Genomic DNA, 13345 nt, shown 5'->3' with positions numbered 1-13345 from the left:
GGAGTATAAGTCGCACCTGTCGAAAATGCATAATAAAGAAGTAAAAAAAAACATATATAAGTCGCACTGGAGTACAAGTCGCATTTTTGGGGGAAATTTATTTGCTAAAACCCAACACCAAGAATAGAAATTTGAAAGGTAATTTAAAATAAATAGAGAATAGTGAACAACAGGCTGAATAAGTGTACGTTATATGACGCATAAATAACCAACTGAGAAGCTGCCTGGTATGTTAACGTAACATATGGTAAGAGTCATTCAAATAACTATAACATATAGAACATGCTATACGTTTACCAAACAATCTGTCACTCCTAATTGCTAAATCCCATGAAATCTTATATGTCTAGTCTCTTATGTGAATGAGCTCAGAAATATTATTTGATATTTTACGGTACTGTGTTAATAATTTCACACATAAGTCGCTCCTGAGTATAAGTCGCACCCCTGGCCAAACTATGCAAAAAACTGGGACTTATAGTCCGAAAATTACGGTAATTTTTCCCACTTCTCGTGTGAATGTAGCTTGTCGTTTCAACCTCGTACAGTAGATTGCACCGTAACTCTGCTTCTTAACACACCTTACATGCACCTGGACTGCCAAAGAATAAGAAGACACAGCAGGAGGCATCAACAGCTTTTTCCAAAACGATATTTCTAAAATTTCGACAAAGTACATTTGCGACATGTTGGTGTTTCCATTAAAGGGTGATTTGCGTGCATCCTTCCATCCATCCATTGTCTACCGCTTGTCCCCTTCGGGGTTGCGGGAGCCTATCTCAGCTTCACATGGGCGGAAGGCGGGGTGAACCCTGGAGAAGTGAACACCTCATCGCAGGGCCAACACAGATAGACAGACAACATTCACACTCACATTCACACACTAGGGCCAATTTAGTGTTGCCAATCAATCTATCCCCAGGTGCATGTCTTTGCAAGTGGGAGGAAGCCGGAGTACCCGGAGGGAACCCACGCAGTCACGGTGAGAACATTCAAACTCCACACAGAAACATCCCGAGCCCGGGATTAAACTCAGGACTACTCAGGACCTTCGTATTGTGAGGCACATGCACTAACCCCTGCCCCACCGTACTGCCTGTTTTTTTGCGTCATCAGTCGTAAATCTACTAAAATCTCATCCGGCGAGCCTCCACTTTGAGGAAGATATATGTTTTGCGATTCCATGGTGTTGGAGCTGTGATTACAATAGCACCCACTGCTGTTGCAATGCTTGTCAATCGAAGACGAAGGCAACGGTTGATCGCTCAAAAGCGACATCCTTACGTATGGTCCGGTATCGCCTTGCTCCCTCGGGGCGACTGATCGGAAGCCCTAGTTTTCCTGCATTGGCGCACCGCCACTTCGGTGTTTTAGGTGCCTTGTAAATGCAAAAAAAAGTGTTTCGGTCGTGCTTTTGCGCCACACTTTGATATCGAAACGTTTGAAAAACTACCTCATGAGAACGTAAAAATGCTTAAGCGATATTTGCGAGGTTTTTCGAAATATGGGTGTTTCCATTACCAGTTTCTTATGAAGGTTTCGCGCATTTTTAGGGTTAATGGGAACGCAGCTAGTCTTGCCAACTTAAGCACTTTGTTGACCCTTCCAGATTCTGTTTTTAACAAATGCAACTTGCGGTAAATCTAGTTAAATCTTTTTCTGGTCCTATTGGACACTTTTTTATAAAGCTGTACACTGCAAAAACTGAAATCTAAGTAAGATAAAAAATATCTCAAATAAGGGTGATATTTGCTTATTTTCTGTCTGATAAGATAATTCTTCTCACTAAGCAGATATTATGTTAGTGTTTTACTTGTTTTAAGGGTTTTGGTCCTAAATGATGTCAGTAAGATATTACAGCTTTTAGCTGATATTTTATGACCTATATTGAGTAAAACATGCTTGAAACTACAATATCAACTGTTGCAAAGCTCTGTCATAAACACTCACAAATATAAAACTACTTTTTTTGAAAGTAAACATTTATTATTTCAAGCATGAAATAAAAAATCATGACTTGGACACAATGGTGTCTCATAATTAAAACAGATGAAAGACAAATGGACTTTGCTGGTTTAAACAATAGAAAATACGTACTCGTATAGTAGTACAGTTTGTATGGTACAGTAAACTGACAGTTAATATTAAAACATTTAACATGTGACATTTCTAACAATTTTGAACAGAAATAGTCCATGCACATTCAGGTAAAATCTTCAAAATTACAATTTTGGCGAGGGGCCAGGCTGTATATATGCACACTAATTGACTGAAAGAGCACGCACTTGGCGCGATGTCATGTTGTCGATAGAAAAATGCATTTTTAGACCATATGATTTGCCTGAGCGGCTAGGAGATCCCGAGAGTTACATGCGGTTGCCTTGTTGCCTTTCCATTAAGAACAATAAATTAGTTTTTAGTATAACTTTGCTGGTTTCAAGAAATTTAATGCCGAGCGCATATCATTATGTCATGATAATGGCACTAGCATTTACTCAATTTAAGAACATTTTTCAACACATTGAGCAAAAAATTATTTTTTTCTACCAAGAAAAGTACACTTGTTATTAGTGAGAATATACTTATTTTAAGGTATTTTTGGGCTCATGGAGGTTAGCCAATTTTACTTGTTTTGGAAAGTCTTCACCAGCCGAATGTTCTTGTTCTATTGGCAGATTATTTAGCTTAGTTCAAGTAAAATACCCGTAAACGATAAACGGGCTGTACTTGTATAGCACTTTTCTACCTTCAAGGTCCTCAAAGCACTTGACACTACTTCCACATTTTCCCAATCACACACTGATGGAGGGAGCTGCCATGCAAGGCGCTAACCAGCACCCATCAGGAGCAAGGGTGAAGTGTCTTGCTCAGGACACAACGGACGTGACGAAGTTGGTACTAGGTGGGGATTGAACCAGGGACCCTCGGGTTGCGCACGGCCACTCTCCCACTGCACCACGCCGTCCCCTCACATTTGTATTTTTTTTTTTCTTGTTTTTGAAAACTGACTTTTTGCAGTGCACAAAATTCTGCTACATGAAAGAGGACAAATAACTCATTTAAAAGCTTTTTGACTTGCTCCCGGCATTTGCCACTGAAAGCAGTTGTGCGCGGCTATAAAGCTCTACTCAGCCGACTGGAAGCTTCCTGCCTGGAACCACATGGCACTCGCTGTAATCTTTGGCAGCGTGCAAACGACGCTGCTTGCTCGCGAGCCAGATACATGACCAGAAAAAGAGCTCAAATGCTGTATGTAAACAGTTTAGAGTGGGCAATCTGACATTCCAGTTTGAAATGTCAGCTTGAATGATGGTGTAGTTGCATGCTCGATGAGCATGCGACTTTGGCAAGCAAATGAGCCAAGATGCAGCAGATGTCTCTCTATTTGGGAGGCATAAAAACGGCAGATTCTTTTACAGGAGGCTCCACCAGCAAGCCCGCATGTGTAAAAAAAATAAGAAGTGTGTGTGGTGACTGTCCCAGTACAACGCCACTCTACCTTGAAGGAAGACACGCTTCCAGAAGATTCTGCCGACATGGATTCCCCCCAGGAAGACCAGATTCGAGAGGATGAGCATGGCGGTGGAGAAGGCCAAGAGGAACGCGGCGCAGCGCCTCCTTGTTGCCGCAGAGAAATGCCGCTCCTGGGAAATCAGCGCACAAATAAGTGTTAAATGTGGGAGACGCCAAGCGCCAATAAAAATGTGTCGTGCACGTACGGCGGACCTGTTGCTCTGAGGAGGTTAACCTTTTCCACAGAGCAAAAGGGAGAACGACGCGGAAAATGTATCATAAACAAGACTTTTGCTCACCTGAATATCACTGCAACCACTCCAAGCCTTATTTAGCACTTTACATGCCCTCTTTTTTCAAATGTAGGAACGATTTGATCTTCACCTAACCCTTTCAATTCAACTATCATTCAAAGCACGGGCGTCCAAAGTGCAGCCCTGTGGGTCTTTTTTTTTTTAATAGACAATCAATCCATTGCCAAGTACCGTCCATTTTGCTTGTTGGCGGCCATGTTTTTCAATCAATTTTGCTCCAAATATTCTAAAGGTGAGTACAGTTGTCCCGTGATAGGTGAATTTCCGCAAAGAACCGTAGTATTTCTTATTCATAAAACAAATATTTTCATAGTTAGCCCATTAAAAACCTCTTAACAACCTTTATTGGCCGATAATAATGCAGTCCGATATTATCGGCCAATAAATGCTTTAAAATGTGAAATAGAAAATTATCTGTATCAGTTTCAAAAAGTTAAATTTATGACTTTTTAAAACACCGCTGTACGGAGTGTTACACGGACGTAGGGAGAAGTACGGAGCGCCAATAAATCTTAAAGGCACTGCCTTTGCGTGCCGGCCCAATCACATAATATCTACGGCTTTTCACACACACAAGTGAATGCAAAGCTTACTTGGTCAACAGTCATACAGGTCACACTGAAGGTTGCCATACAAACAACTTTAACACTGTTACAAATATGCGCCACAATGTGAATCCAAACCAAACAAGAATGACAACCGCATTTCGGGAGAACATCCACACTGTAACACATCGGAAAAAATACCCAGAATCCCTTGCAGCACTAACTCTTCCGGGACGCTACAATATACACCCCCACCATCAATCGTTAAGATTTTATTAATACGATACCTTTATCGATATTCCTTACTGATACCGGTATTAAGTGGTACTCTTATCGGTACTATACATTATAAAAAAAATTTGAAAAAAAATGCATTTTTAATTTCCCGAAATGCGGTTGTCATTCTTGTTTATATTAGCACAAATTCAACCATAACACCTCCAACATGATGTACTGTAACATCTCAGAGCAGTGTAGTCTTTAATCAACACTTGTTTTTTTATTAAGCCTTAAACAAGTCAATAATGTGTGCAGTGCAAGGTGAAACGCAACAATGTCATCATCTTCTACACAACCCCACACAGATCCAACACTGTGTTTCTATTCTTTACAATTACACTCAGCTGGAAATAACATTTATGTATGGCATGCATGTGCAGAACAGACTTTTTACATGATAAATCATATCAAACATATCATATAAATCAATACAATCAATTAGCATGTTATGTGGGTGTGTATTTCGTAACAATAGGAATTGTTATTTGTGTTTATGTTGCACACAGACGTATTTGAGTGACAGCCATATTGAGTGTTGTGCTGCTGATGCGTGTCCGTGTGTGTTTATTATATAAATAAAAAGATCCAGTAAGCAAGTGTAATGCTTAACTGTACATTTTGTAGTTAAGAGACAGAACTAACTGAAACACATTTCTGCAAAATTGTTTTAATGACACATAATGGAGGCGCAATTGAGTGACGACAGACAGCAACCAGAGACCGGTCAGTCACAGTGGATGCTATATTGCTTTATGGATTATTATATTGCCTCAATTTTACCCACTTTTTTGAGTGTATCAATATTGGCCCGTGGATTATGGACTGCTTGGAGGACGGTTGATAAAACACGGTCGTGACTCATGAGTAAAGTGCGTTCACTTCAAACTGATAAAGCGTGCGACTTTGAAGTACTTATTTAGGAAGAAATATTGTTACAAATATGTGTGTGGTGTTGCTCCTTATTAGGCATTATTCAAAGCTGATTTTAATGTGCAGCAGTGGCAGCTGAACTGAATGTGGCAACATTTCATAATTACGTCCACTAGAACAAAAAATACCGTTAGCGGTATTGTTAGTCCAGAAACTTTACGGTCCTATTGGACCGACCTAATTATGAACCGATACCAAATAATACCGGTACTATGTATAAATCCCTAGTAGGGATTTACCTATAAATGGTATTTATGATAAATGCTGCAAAACTTCTGACGGTTAATATCACCGTTTTAAATAAAAATTTTCGAAAAATCGTGATTGATAGCCGCACTTTTAATTTACGCTACCTCGTTAGCTAACATGACTACAGGACACATTTACCCATTAAGATACGACATAGCCCAATCTATACTTATATAAAAACATTGCTGTCTAAAACATAAAGTTAACTTGTGTGATGTCATATAAACCGGACGTGAAGCTAAGTCAAAACTCAATTTGCCATTATCAATAAAAAACATTTAAAAACTTTTACAAATTAACAAGGGGAAAAAAACATTTCAACACTCAAATAAAAATATGGCTCTTCTACCAAGAAATTATATTGTGTGTCAATTTAATATATATTTATTTTTTTGATAAAACTTGTCTAAAATATTTTAAATACTTTATTATGAGCATGTTCAACAATACCGCGATAATGATAACTGTGATAATTTTGGTGATAATAAATGTTCATATCCTTATATCCCTACTCTACTGTAATATATATAAGATAGTACAGTAGTAGAGATTCACACACACAGTTCTTAAACACAACCACTAACCTGTAAAAATACTGCAACTTGTTTGATGATGATCTTATGTGCAATATAGCACAGCACCTTAGATGTGTTCATTTAGCCATTTTATACTAGAAAATGCTTAGTATCTAAATATCCATCCATCCATTTTGTACCGCTTATTCCCTTTGGGGTTGCGGGGGGCGCTGGTGCCTATCTCAGCTACAATCGGGCGAAAGGCGGGGTCACCCTGGACAAGTCGCCACCTCATCGTAGGGCCAACACAGATAGACAGACAACATTTACACTCACATTCACACATTAGGACCAATTTAGTGTTGCCAATCAACCTATCCCCAGGTGCATGTCTTTGGAAGTGGGAGGAAGCCGGAGTACCCGGAGGGAACCCACGCATTCACGGGGAGAACATGCAAACTCCACACAGAAAGATCCCGAGCCCGGGATTGAACCCAGGACTACTCAGGACCTTCGTATTGTGAGGCAGACGCACTAACCCCTCTTCCACCGTGAAGCCCAATATCTAAATATGTAAAATATATTTAAATGTGCATATTTTTTTACTAACAATAGGTTGTGTTCAAACAGCAAATAATCAGGATTTTGTAATAAATATATTTAGAAAAACTGCGATAGCGTGAAACCGTAAAATTCTAGGTCCGTAATGGGGGAGGGACAACTGTACAAAAGTTTGTGGTGATTTGTCTGAAAACCCAAAAATGACAGCAGGTGTTTTTGTACAACGCTTTGAATTTTCAAGTCAACCTGACTACATTAGGGTCTAATTTAAACTTTACAAACCCAACCGTCGTGTGGTGTATTTGTCAGGAAAATAATAGCGTAGGACAGGGGTTCTTAACCTTTTCGACCTCAGGGCCCAACTTTTCCAACATATATTCCAACAAATATTCACCCTGAATTAGTAATCTTGCTTTTCATTTTAGTCACATTCAATAATTATATCTAACATACTTACAGTCCACAACCTTATCAAAGTATATGAAACCATGTGTTAATCACAAAGAACATTATTTATTTGACATATAAGTCTTAAGCTTAGCTCAGGCTGATTAGAAAAAAAAGTACTAATCAAATATACTGGATAAGAAGGGACCCATAAATACTCACATTAAAAGCACATTTACATACAATTATGTAGAGCTAAAATATATAAATTCACCAATTTAGTCATAGGTTTTGCGCTTAAGAAACTTCTCTATGACTTTAGCTCCAGACTTCTTGTTTGATTACTGCGAAAAGTGGTGAAAAAGTGTATCATAACAAAGTACCACTGCGGTCCATACGGACAACAGCTTAAAAACAGATATTTTTGGCAGGCCTGTAGAGAGTATTTGTGGCCCCTGATCTATGGTTAAGAAATACTGGCGTAGGAAACGGTAGTGTAAACGGCTGTAACATTTTTTTTTAAATTCCTTCTTTTGGAAATAATGTTGTAAAAAAAGCACTCCCCCCCCCCAAAAAAAAATGGCATGCGGTGTACATATATTGTTCAAATTTGAAAGTTTTGTACGACTTCGGAAGTGTATTTTTCCTAACTCGATTGTTATTGTCATATATTGTGCTGTGTGTGTGTCTGTTTCTGTGGAACTTACAAAAAAGGAGTAGACAAGCGCTGAGCCAAAGAGAGCCTTCAGGCCTGTTTCCATCAGAACCCCCAGCCAATTCATTAGGGCCCAGTACTGTAGGTAGTCATGGCCGCCATGCCAAAGGCAGACAAAGCCAAACGCCAGCGCTGTGGACAACATCTTGTAATGAACGCCGTGATGCGAACCTCCCAGAGGCACGTAGATGTATCTGCAACACGAGTGGGAGGGACGGGAAAGGAATTATTAGTATCATCATCATGAAAACCACAAACTATATCATTACCATTTGTGAGGATGCAGTAAATGATGAGTGCGGATGCAAGAGGGAAAAAAAGTGGGGTTAAAAATGTCCGCCCCCACAATCCATCATGTCAAGTTCATAGATTTTTAAATCCGATGAAGGTAGCTCTAGCGCCTGGAGCAAAAATAGACACTCCGCGGGAATAACAATCCTGCCCTGTTATTGATGATGCATCTGGATGAAATAAAGTGATCCACGCAAACACATCTTTCATCACTACATGCTGATGTTATGGAAAAAAACAAACAAAAAAAAGACAGAAACAGAACATTGATAGCGCAGGTCTCACTCAGGTAGGCTGGTTTTGTGTGCCGCTGGGCTGCAAACTCATTATCTCAGCTACCCTGTGGCTCATCAAAAGTCCCTGAAAGATGAGCCAGAATTTTGGAAGGCTTTGAATAGCGTGGCCAGCTCGCCAATATTGGAGGATGAGAGCGACCGTGCGCCAGCACATTGGAGAGCAGCATATAAAATGCATGCGTTGGTACCTTTGTTTCGTAACATTTGACCACCCCAAGCAGATGGTGCAAGAAACATGCATGCTAAATTTATATGTAGACGGACAGAAGTTAAAAGTAAGAATTTGTGCTTACACCTTATAGATAGATATATGGTACTTCATTGATTCCTTCAGGAGAGATCCCTCGGGAAAATTAAAATTCCAGCCGCAGTGTACAGAATTGAGATACAATTCAAAAAGTAAATAATGGAGGTACAAAAGGAAATAAAATTGAAAATATAAAAACAACAATAAAAAGTAACATTAAGAATAAAAATATGACGGTAAAAATAAGAATAGAGAAACTAGGCAGTAGTGACCATGGTATGAAAAAATAAAAAAAAAATGGAGAAAAACGGTTATACTGTCGATTGTATGAAAGATGTGATGTGTACTGTATATTGCACCTTTAAAATGTATTGCACTCTTACTGCTGTTTATTGCACTGTTAATTGCCCTCTATTTTGTTGCAGTTTATTTCAGTAATGTTGTTTTGTGTCTCCTGTCATTCCCCCCCAGTATCCAGTAACAAACGCGTTCAATTTACCGCATCATGAGCTTAATGAATTATTGTAGCCACCACGTGTTGCTGAAAAACAATTACCACTCACTTCAACCTAAAGACAGCATAAGTTCATTCCAGAAGGTTAATAATAAAAAGTTAAGTGTTTTTCATACCTATCATTGTTTCACTTGATCAAGCCTTGTCTAATAGTAGCTACCTTATGTGCTGATATCATATGAGACCCACATCGGTATTTTTGCTGCAATTACCACAAGGAACTTTCATTTACTAAACATAAAAAAAATTAATTCACACGATTCAAAATAGTTACTGTGCCTCTGCCGCAGACGCAATCCTTTTAAAACCCTTTGGTGTGAAATTCTCCACCAAAACACTTTGGCCAGTGTTTTGCGGAGCCTCAACTCCATCAGCTACCACAACCCCCATTGGCCTATACATGGGTTTCCAATGACGTCACAACGGTCCCACAATTCCCTTGTCCGCCATCTTGTGTGTCAAAACAAACACTCGTAACTCGTTATTTTTGTGAGAAATGGGTCACACGTGTCGTTTGGGGCTGTGTAAACCGCGCCAATTCAGGACAAAAAACAACAAAGTACTACGATATTCCTAAGGTCATAGCAAAACAGGGAAAAGAAACTAAGCGACTGTCGACAGAAAGGCGCAACCTGTGGCTAGCTAAAATCAATCGAGTGGGATTTACCCCTGATCCAGCAAAACGACATTATAAAGTTTGCTCTGATCATTTTGTAACAGGTACTTTGAATTATGTTGCTCTCTGTATTGATGAGAAAATGTGTTATGGTTAGAATAGATATTAAAACATAGGAGGAACTACTGTGCCTGTGCTTGTACTAATAACGCTCGACGTCTGACGTTGTTGCACAAATAAAACCTTCTATATATAATACAGGCAATCTCCGCTTATTTTTTGACGATTTTATTAAAATTAAATCCAAATACCCTAAACTATGCAGTTGCATAGTTTGAATCATATAGTTCTGAAAATACTTTTGGGTACTTTTTATCAAGTGCTTCTGGACGATAGTCTTTAGCATATCCTGGAATCAGAGAAAGTAAGACAGGCTTAATTTTTCGTTTAGATTTTAATTCTCTGTACAAGTCTGACAGTTCATCTTGTGTCCCCTTCTGTACCTCTGGTAGTTTCCTCTGTTTTCATGGTGCCGGTGTATCTCCAGATACGATTGCCTTGTCTAGCTTTCTCTTCATTGTATTGGCGGATGTGAAGTTAATGTCCTGTATGGTCTTGTACCCAACTTTCTTGACTGCAGATGGAAGTAGCCAGTAAGATTTTTCCTGTGTGACTGTCGTGTTGTCCTGCGTCTAGACGCTCGCTTCAATGGCAAACAACAATGCAGAAACATGTGAACATGTTTCGCCAATGCCTGCCATACACATACAGTGTCCTGATAAAACACGACCCGTCTTTTCTGATATGACCCATGGCACCAAACACGGATCAGTTGATCTCTGAGAGTGACGAACACGAGCGATGAGCACACATTTATCTTCCATTGTAGCCAGTTTCATTTCCTGTACCCGTCCACACACAAAGTAATTGTACGCTTTGAGCGACTTGTAGCCCTTGAGCTCATCCAGAGTGTAGGCACTAACATTGTTCACCAAATAGTTGACGGTGTCGGGGTAAGTTATATCAGGATAACATTTCAAGTCCGTAGTCCATTCGTGCTTTTCCCATCTCATATGCCAATATCCTTCAATTTCTGTAAATACCTGGCTTTGCAAACCCCATCTAGCGTCTGTCTGTAGGGAACTTTTACGACTTCTTTCAAATTTCCCGAAATGGACGTCATTGTTGCTGCAAAAGTGTGGAAAAATATTTAGAAAACTGCCGCAGACGAGTAAACAAAGTTTTGACACACAAGATGGCGGCTGCCACGAAGGATTATGAGTAATCGCCGCTAGCGGAAACTTATGTATTAGCTTGTTGGCTTCCTTTGTCAAGAGCAACATGGCAATTAAAGAGGGGCAGGGAGTGTTGATGCACATTGTGATTTATTAAAAAAACGCAGCTCTGAAATTAGAGGAGCAGGTTTTTGCAAAGGTGGACTGTAGGAACTTAAAACTAGTTGTATACACACACAAGAACAATTGTCTATATACATGATCATTCATCCAAGTCATTGTATTCTCAGGGCATTGAATCGATCACAACTTAGAAGACGCTTTCCCCTAGAAGACCACCTGAACAATCCATCAATCAATCATCAAAGTTTAGTCGTATTGCCCTTGCTCACAAGTGCCTCAAAGGGACTCACAAACCACACCAAAATCCTCTGATCAGAACCCATGTCTGGACAAGGAAAACCTCCAAATGCCTAAATGGGAAAAGGAAGAAACCTTGGGATGGGGCCCACCTGGGTGACTGGCTGCAATGGATTCCAAGTGGGTACAGTTACTGAATTATTACATTCATGATAACCTGAGAAACTAGTCAATTTCAGTCTAACTCAGTCCACTTGCGATGGATTGCATGTCAAGCTAAGCAGGCGGGTCTTATTTTGCCGACCGGTTCTCCTCTCAGGGAATAAAACACACTGGTCAATCCAAAGTTATTTCGGATGACATATATGTTGAGTAAGAAGGACAACCAAGACAGAATAGCAACACTATCAAGCTTTCCTAAAGCTTTAGGAGACCAGTTCTTACAATGCGATAATAGCAGTAGCAAGAAGCGGTCTAAAAATCAAACGGAAAGAGTCAGCTTATTTAGTAGGAAAACAGCCCCTCCCACCCAGAAAGAAATACAGCCTTTAGAACACTTCAAAATATATGCATTCTCCACTGTCTGGAGGGCTGGGAGCTAGTCAGCATAGTGAAGACATAACATAACTGCTTAACAGTTTTATGTTTTGCATGTTGTCCTCCTACTGTACTGTGACCTTAAAACCAAACTCATTGTCGTAACGTCGAATTTCGCTTCTTCCTCGAAAAAAGCTACCAGTAGCGTAAACAGTGATTAAAACAAACATGTAAGCTATACCATTGTTTGCGTCAATGTGAACTTCTAGACGCTGTATTTGTCTATATTCTGTCCGTTAATATAAATGGTAAATTGGTTTTACTTGTATAGTGCTTTTCTACATTCAAGGTACTCAAAGCGCTTTGACACTATTTCCAAATTCTCCCATATATTCACACACTGATGGCAGGAACTGCCATGCAAGGCCCAAACCACGACCCATCACGAGCAAGGGTGAAGCGTCTTGCTCAAGGACACAACGGACGTGACGAGGTTGGTAGTAGTTGGGATTGAACAAGGAACCCCTCAGGTTGCTGGCACGGCCACTCTCCCAACCGCGCCACAAAGTCCCCATATACAATGTGAACTTACTCACGAAGTAATTGTCTACATGTTAGCTGGTCAGAAGGTACCATAAATCACCACTTATTCGTACATGAGGCATATGAGGCAGCTGATTTTGATGGGTGTTTTGTTCGAGGCAAATATTAGATTAAAATATTTGCGTTTGTGCGTATGCCTTGTAGCGTTGGGTAGCCGATATCAACAGAACACCGGTACACCCATGCTTTGAGTAAATGAGAACTAAATGGACAACTTATCCACTAAGGAGCAAATTTGCAAGGATTCGGGATCAAACGTTCCTTTTCATATGCACTTTAGCACCAAAATTTCCATCTAAAGACCATCAAGGGCCCTCTAGCTGGCCTAACTACCTGCATCAGGTAATGGAATGGCAAAGAATGAGCCACTTAGCTGCCCATGGTTACGGGTGTCAGCTGAGTCATCGCTTCCCACCTACGCCGAGCTCCTCGGACAAATTTCAACATAATCTCACGACTGCATTAAAGCCTGTTTAAAAGCACAAATGCGCCTCCTATTATTGTGTGCCGGCTATTGTTTTGCATCCGCGGCGGGATAATTGCAAGTGATACCATTAAGCGGAGGGGGTGGGTGGAAAGGTAAGGGCAGGACAATTTCCAACGGACTTAGGCTGAAATGGAAACTTTCATTTGCAATT

At 40.0% G+C, this 13345-nt stretch overlaps 1 protein-coding gene across 4 annotated transcripts in view; it reads right to left on the bottom strand.

The window, feature by feature from the left end:
- hhat (hedgehog acyltransferase) overlaps positions 1–13345 on the bottom strand; it is a 54601-nt gene that overhangs the window by 14517 nt on the left and 26739 nt on the right. For 2 of the 4 annotated variants that reach the window (XM_061911250.1, XM_061911251.1), the window contains exons 10-11: positions 8001–8202; positions 3500–3644 (exon numbers count right to left, since the gene is read on the bottom strand). In XM_061911250.1, the coding sequence (XP_061767234.1) occupies positions 3500–3644; positions 8001–8202 (347 nt within the window). Of the gene's footprint in view, positions 1–3499; positions 3645–8000; positions 8203–13345 lie in introns of those variants that run through there. The other 2 variants (XR_009808179.1, XR_009808178.1) reach the window with 2 other exon arrangements.

This window comes from Nerophis ophidion, linkage group LG09 (assembly GCF_033978795.1).
Source record: "Nerophis ophidion isolate RoL-2023_Sa linkage group LG09, RoL_Noph_v1.0, whole genome shotgun sequence".
Classification (NCBI taxonomy): Eukaryota; Metazoa; Chordata; class Actinopteri; order Syngnathiformes; family Syngnathidae; genus Nerophis; species Nerophis ophidion.
This window is presented reverse-complemented; position numbering and strand designations above follow the sequence as displayed.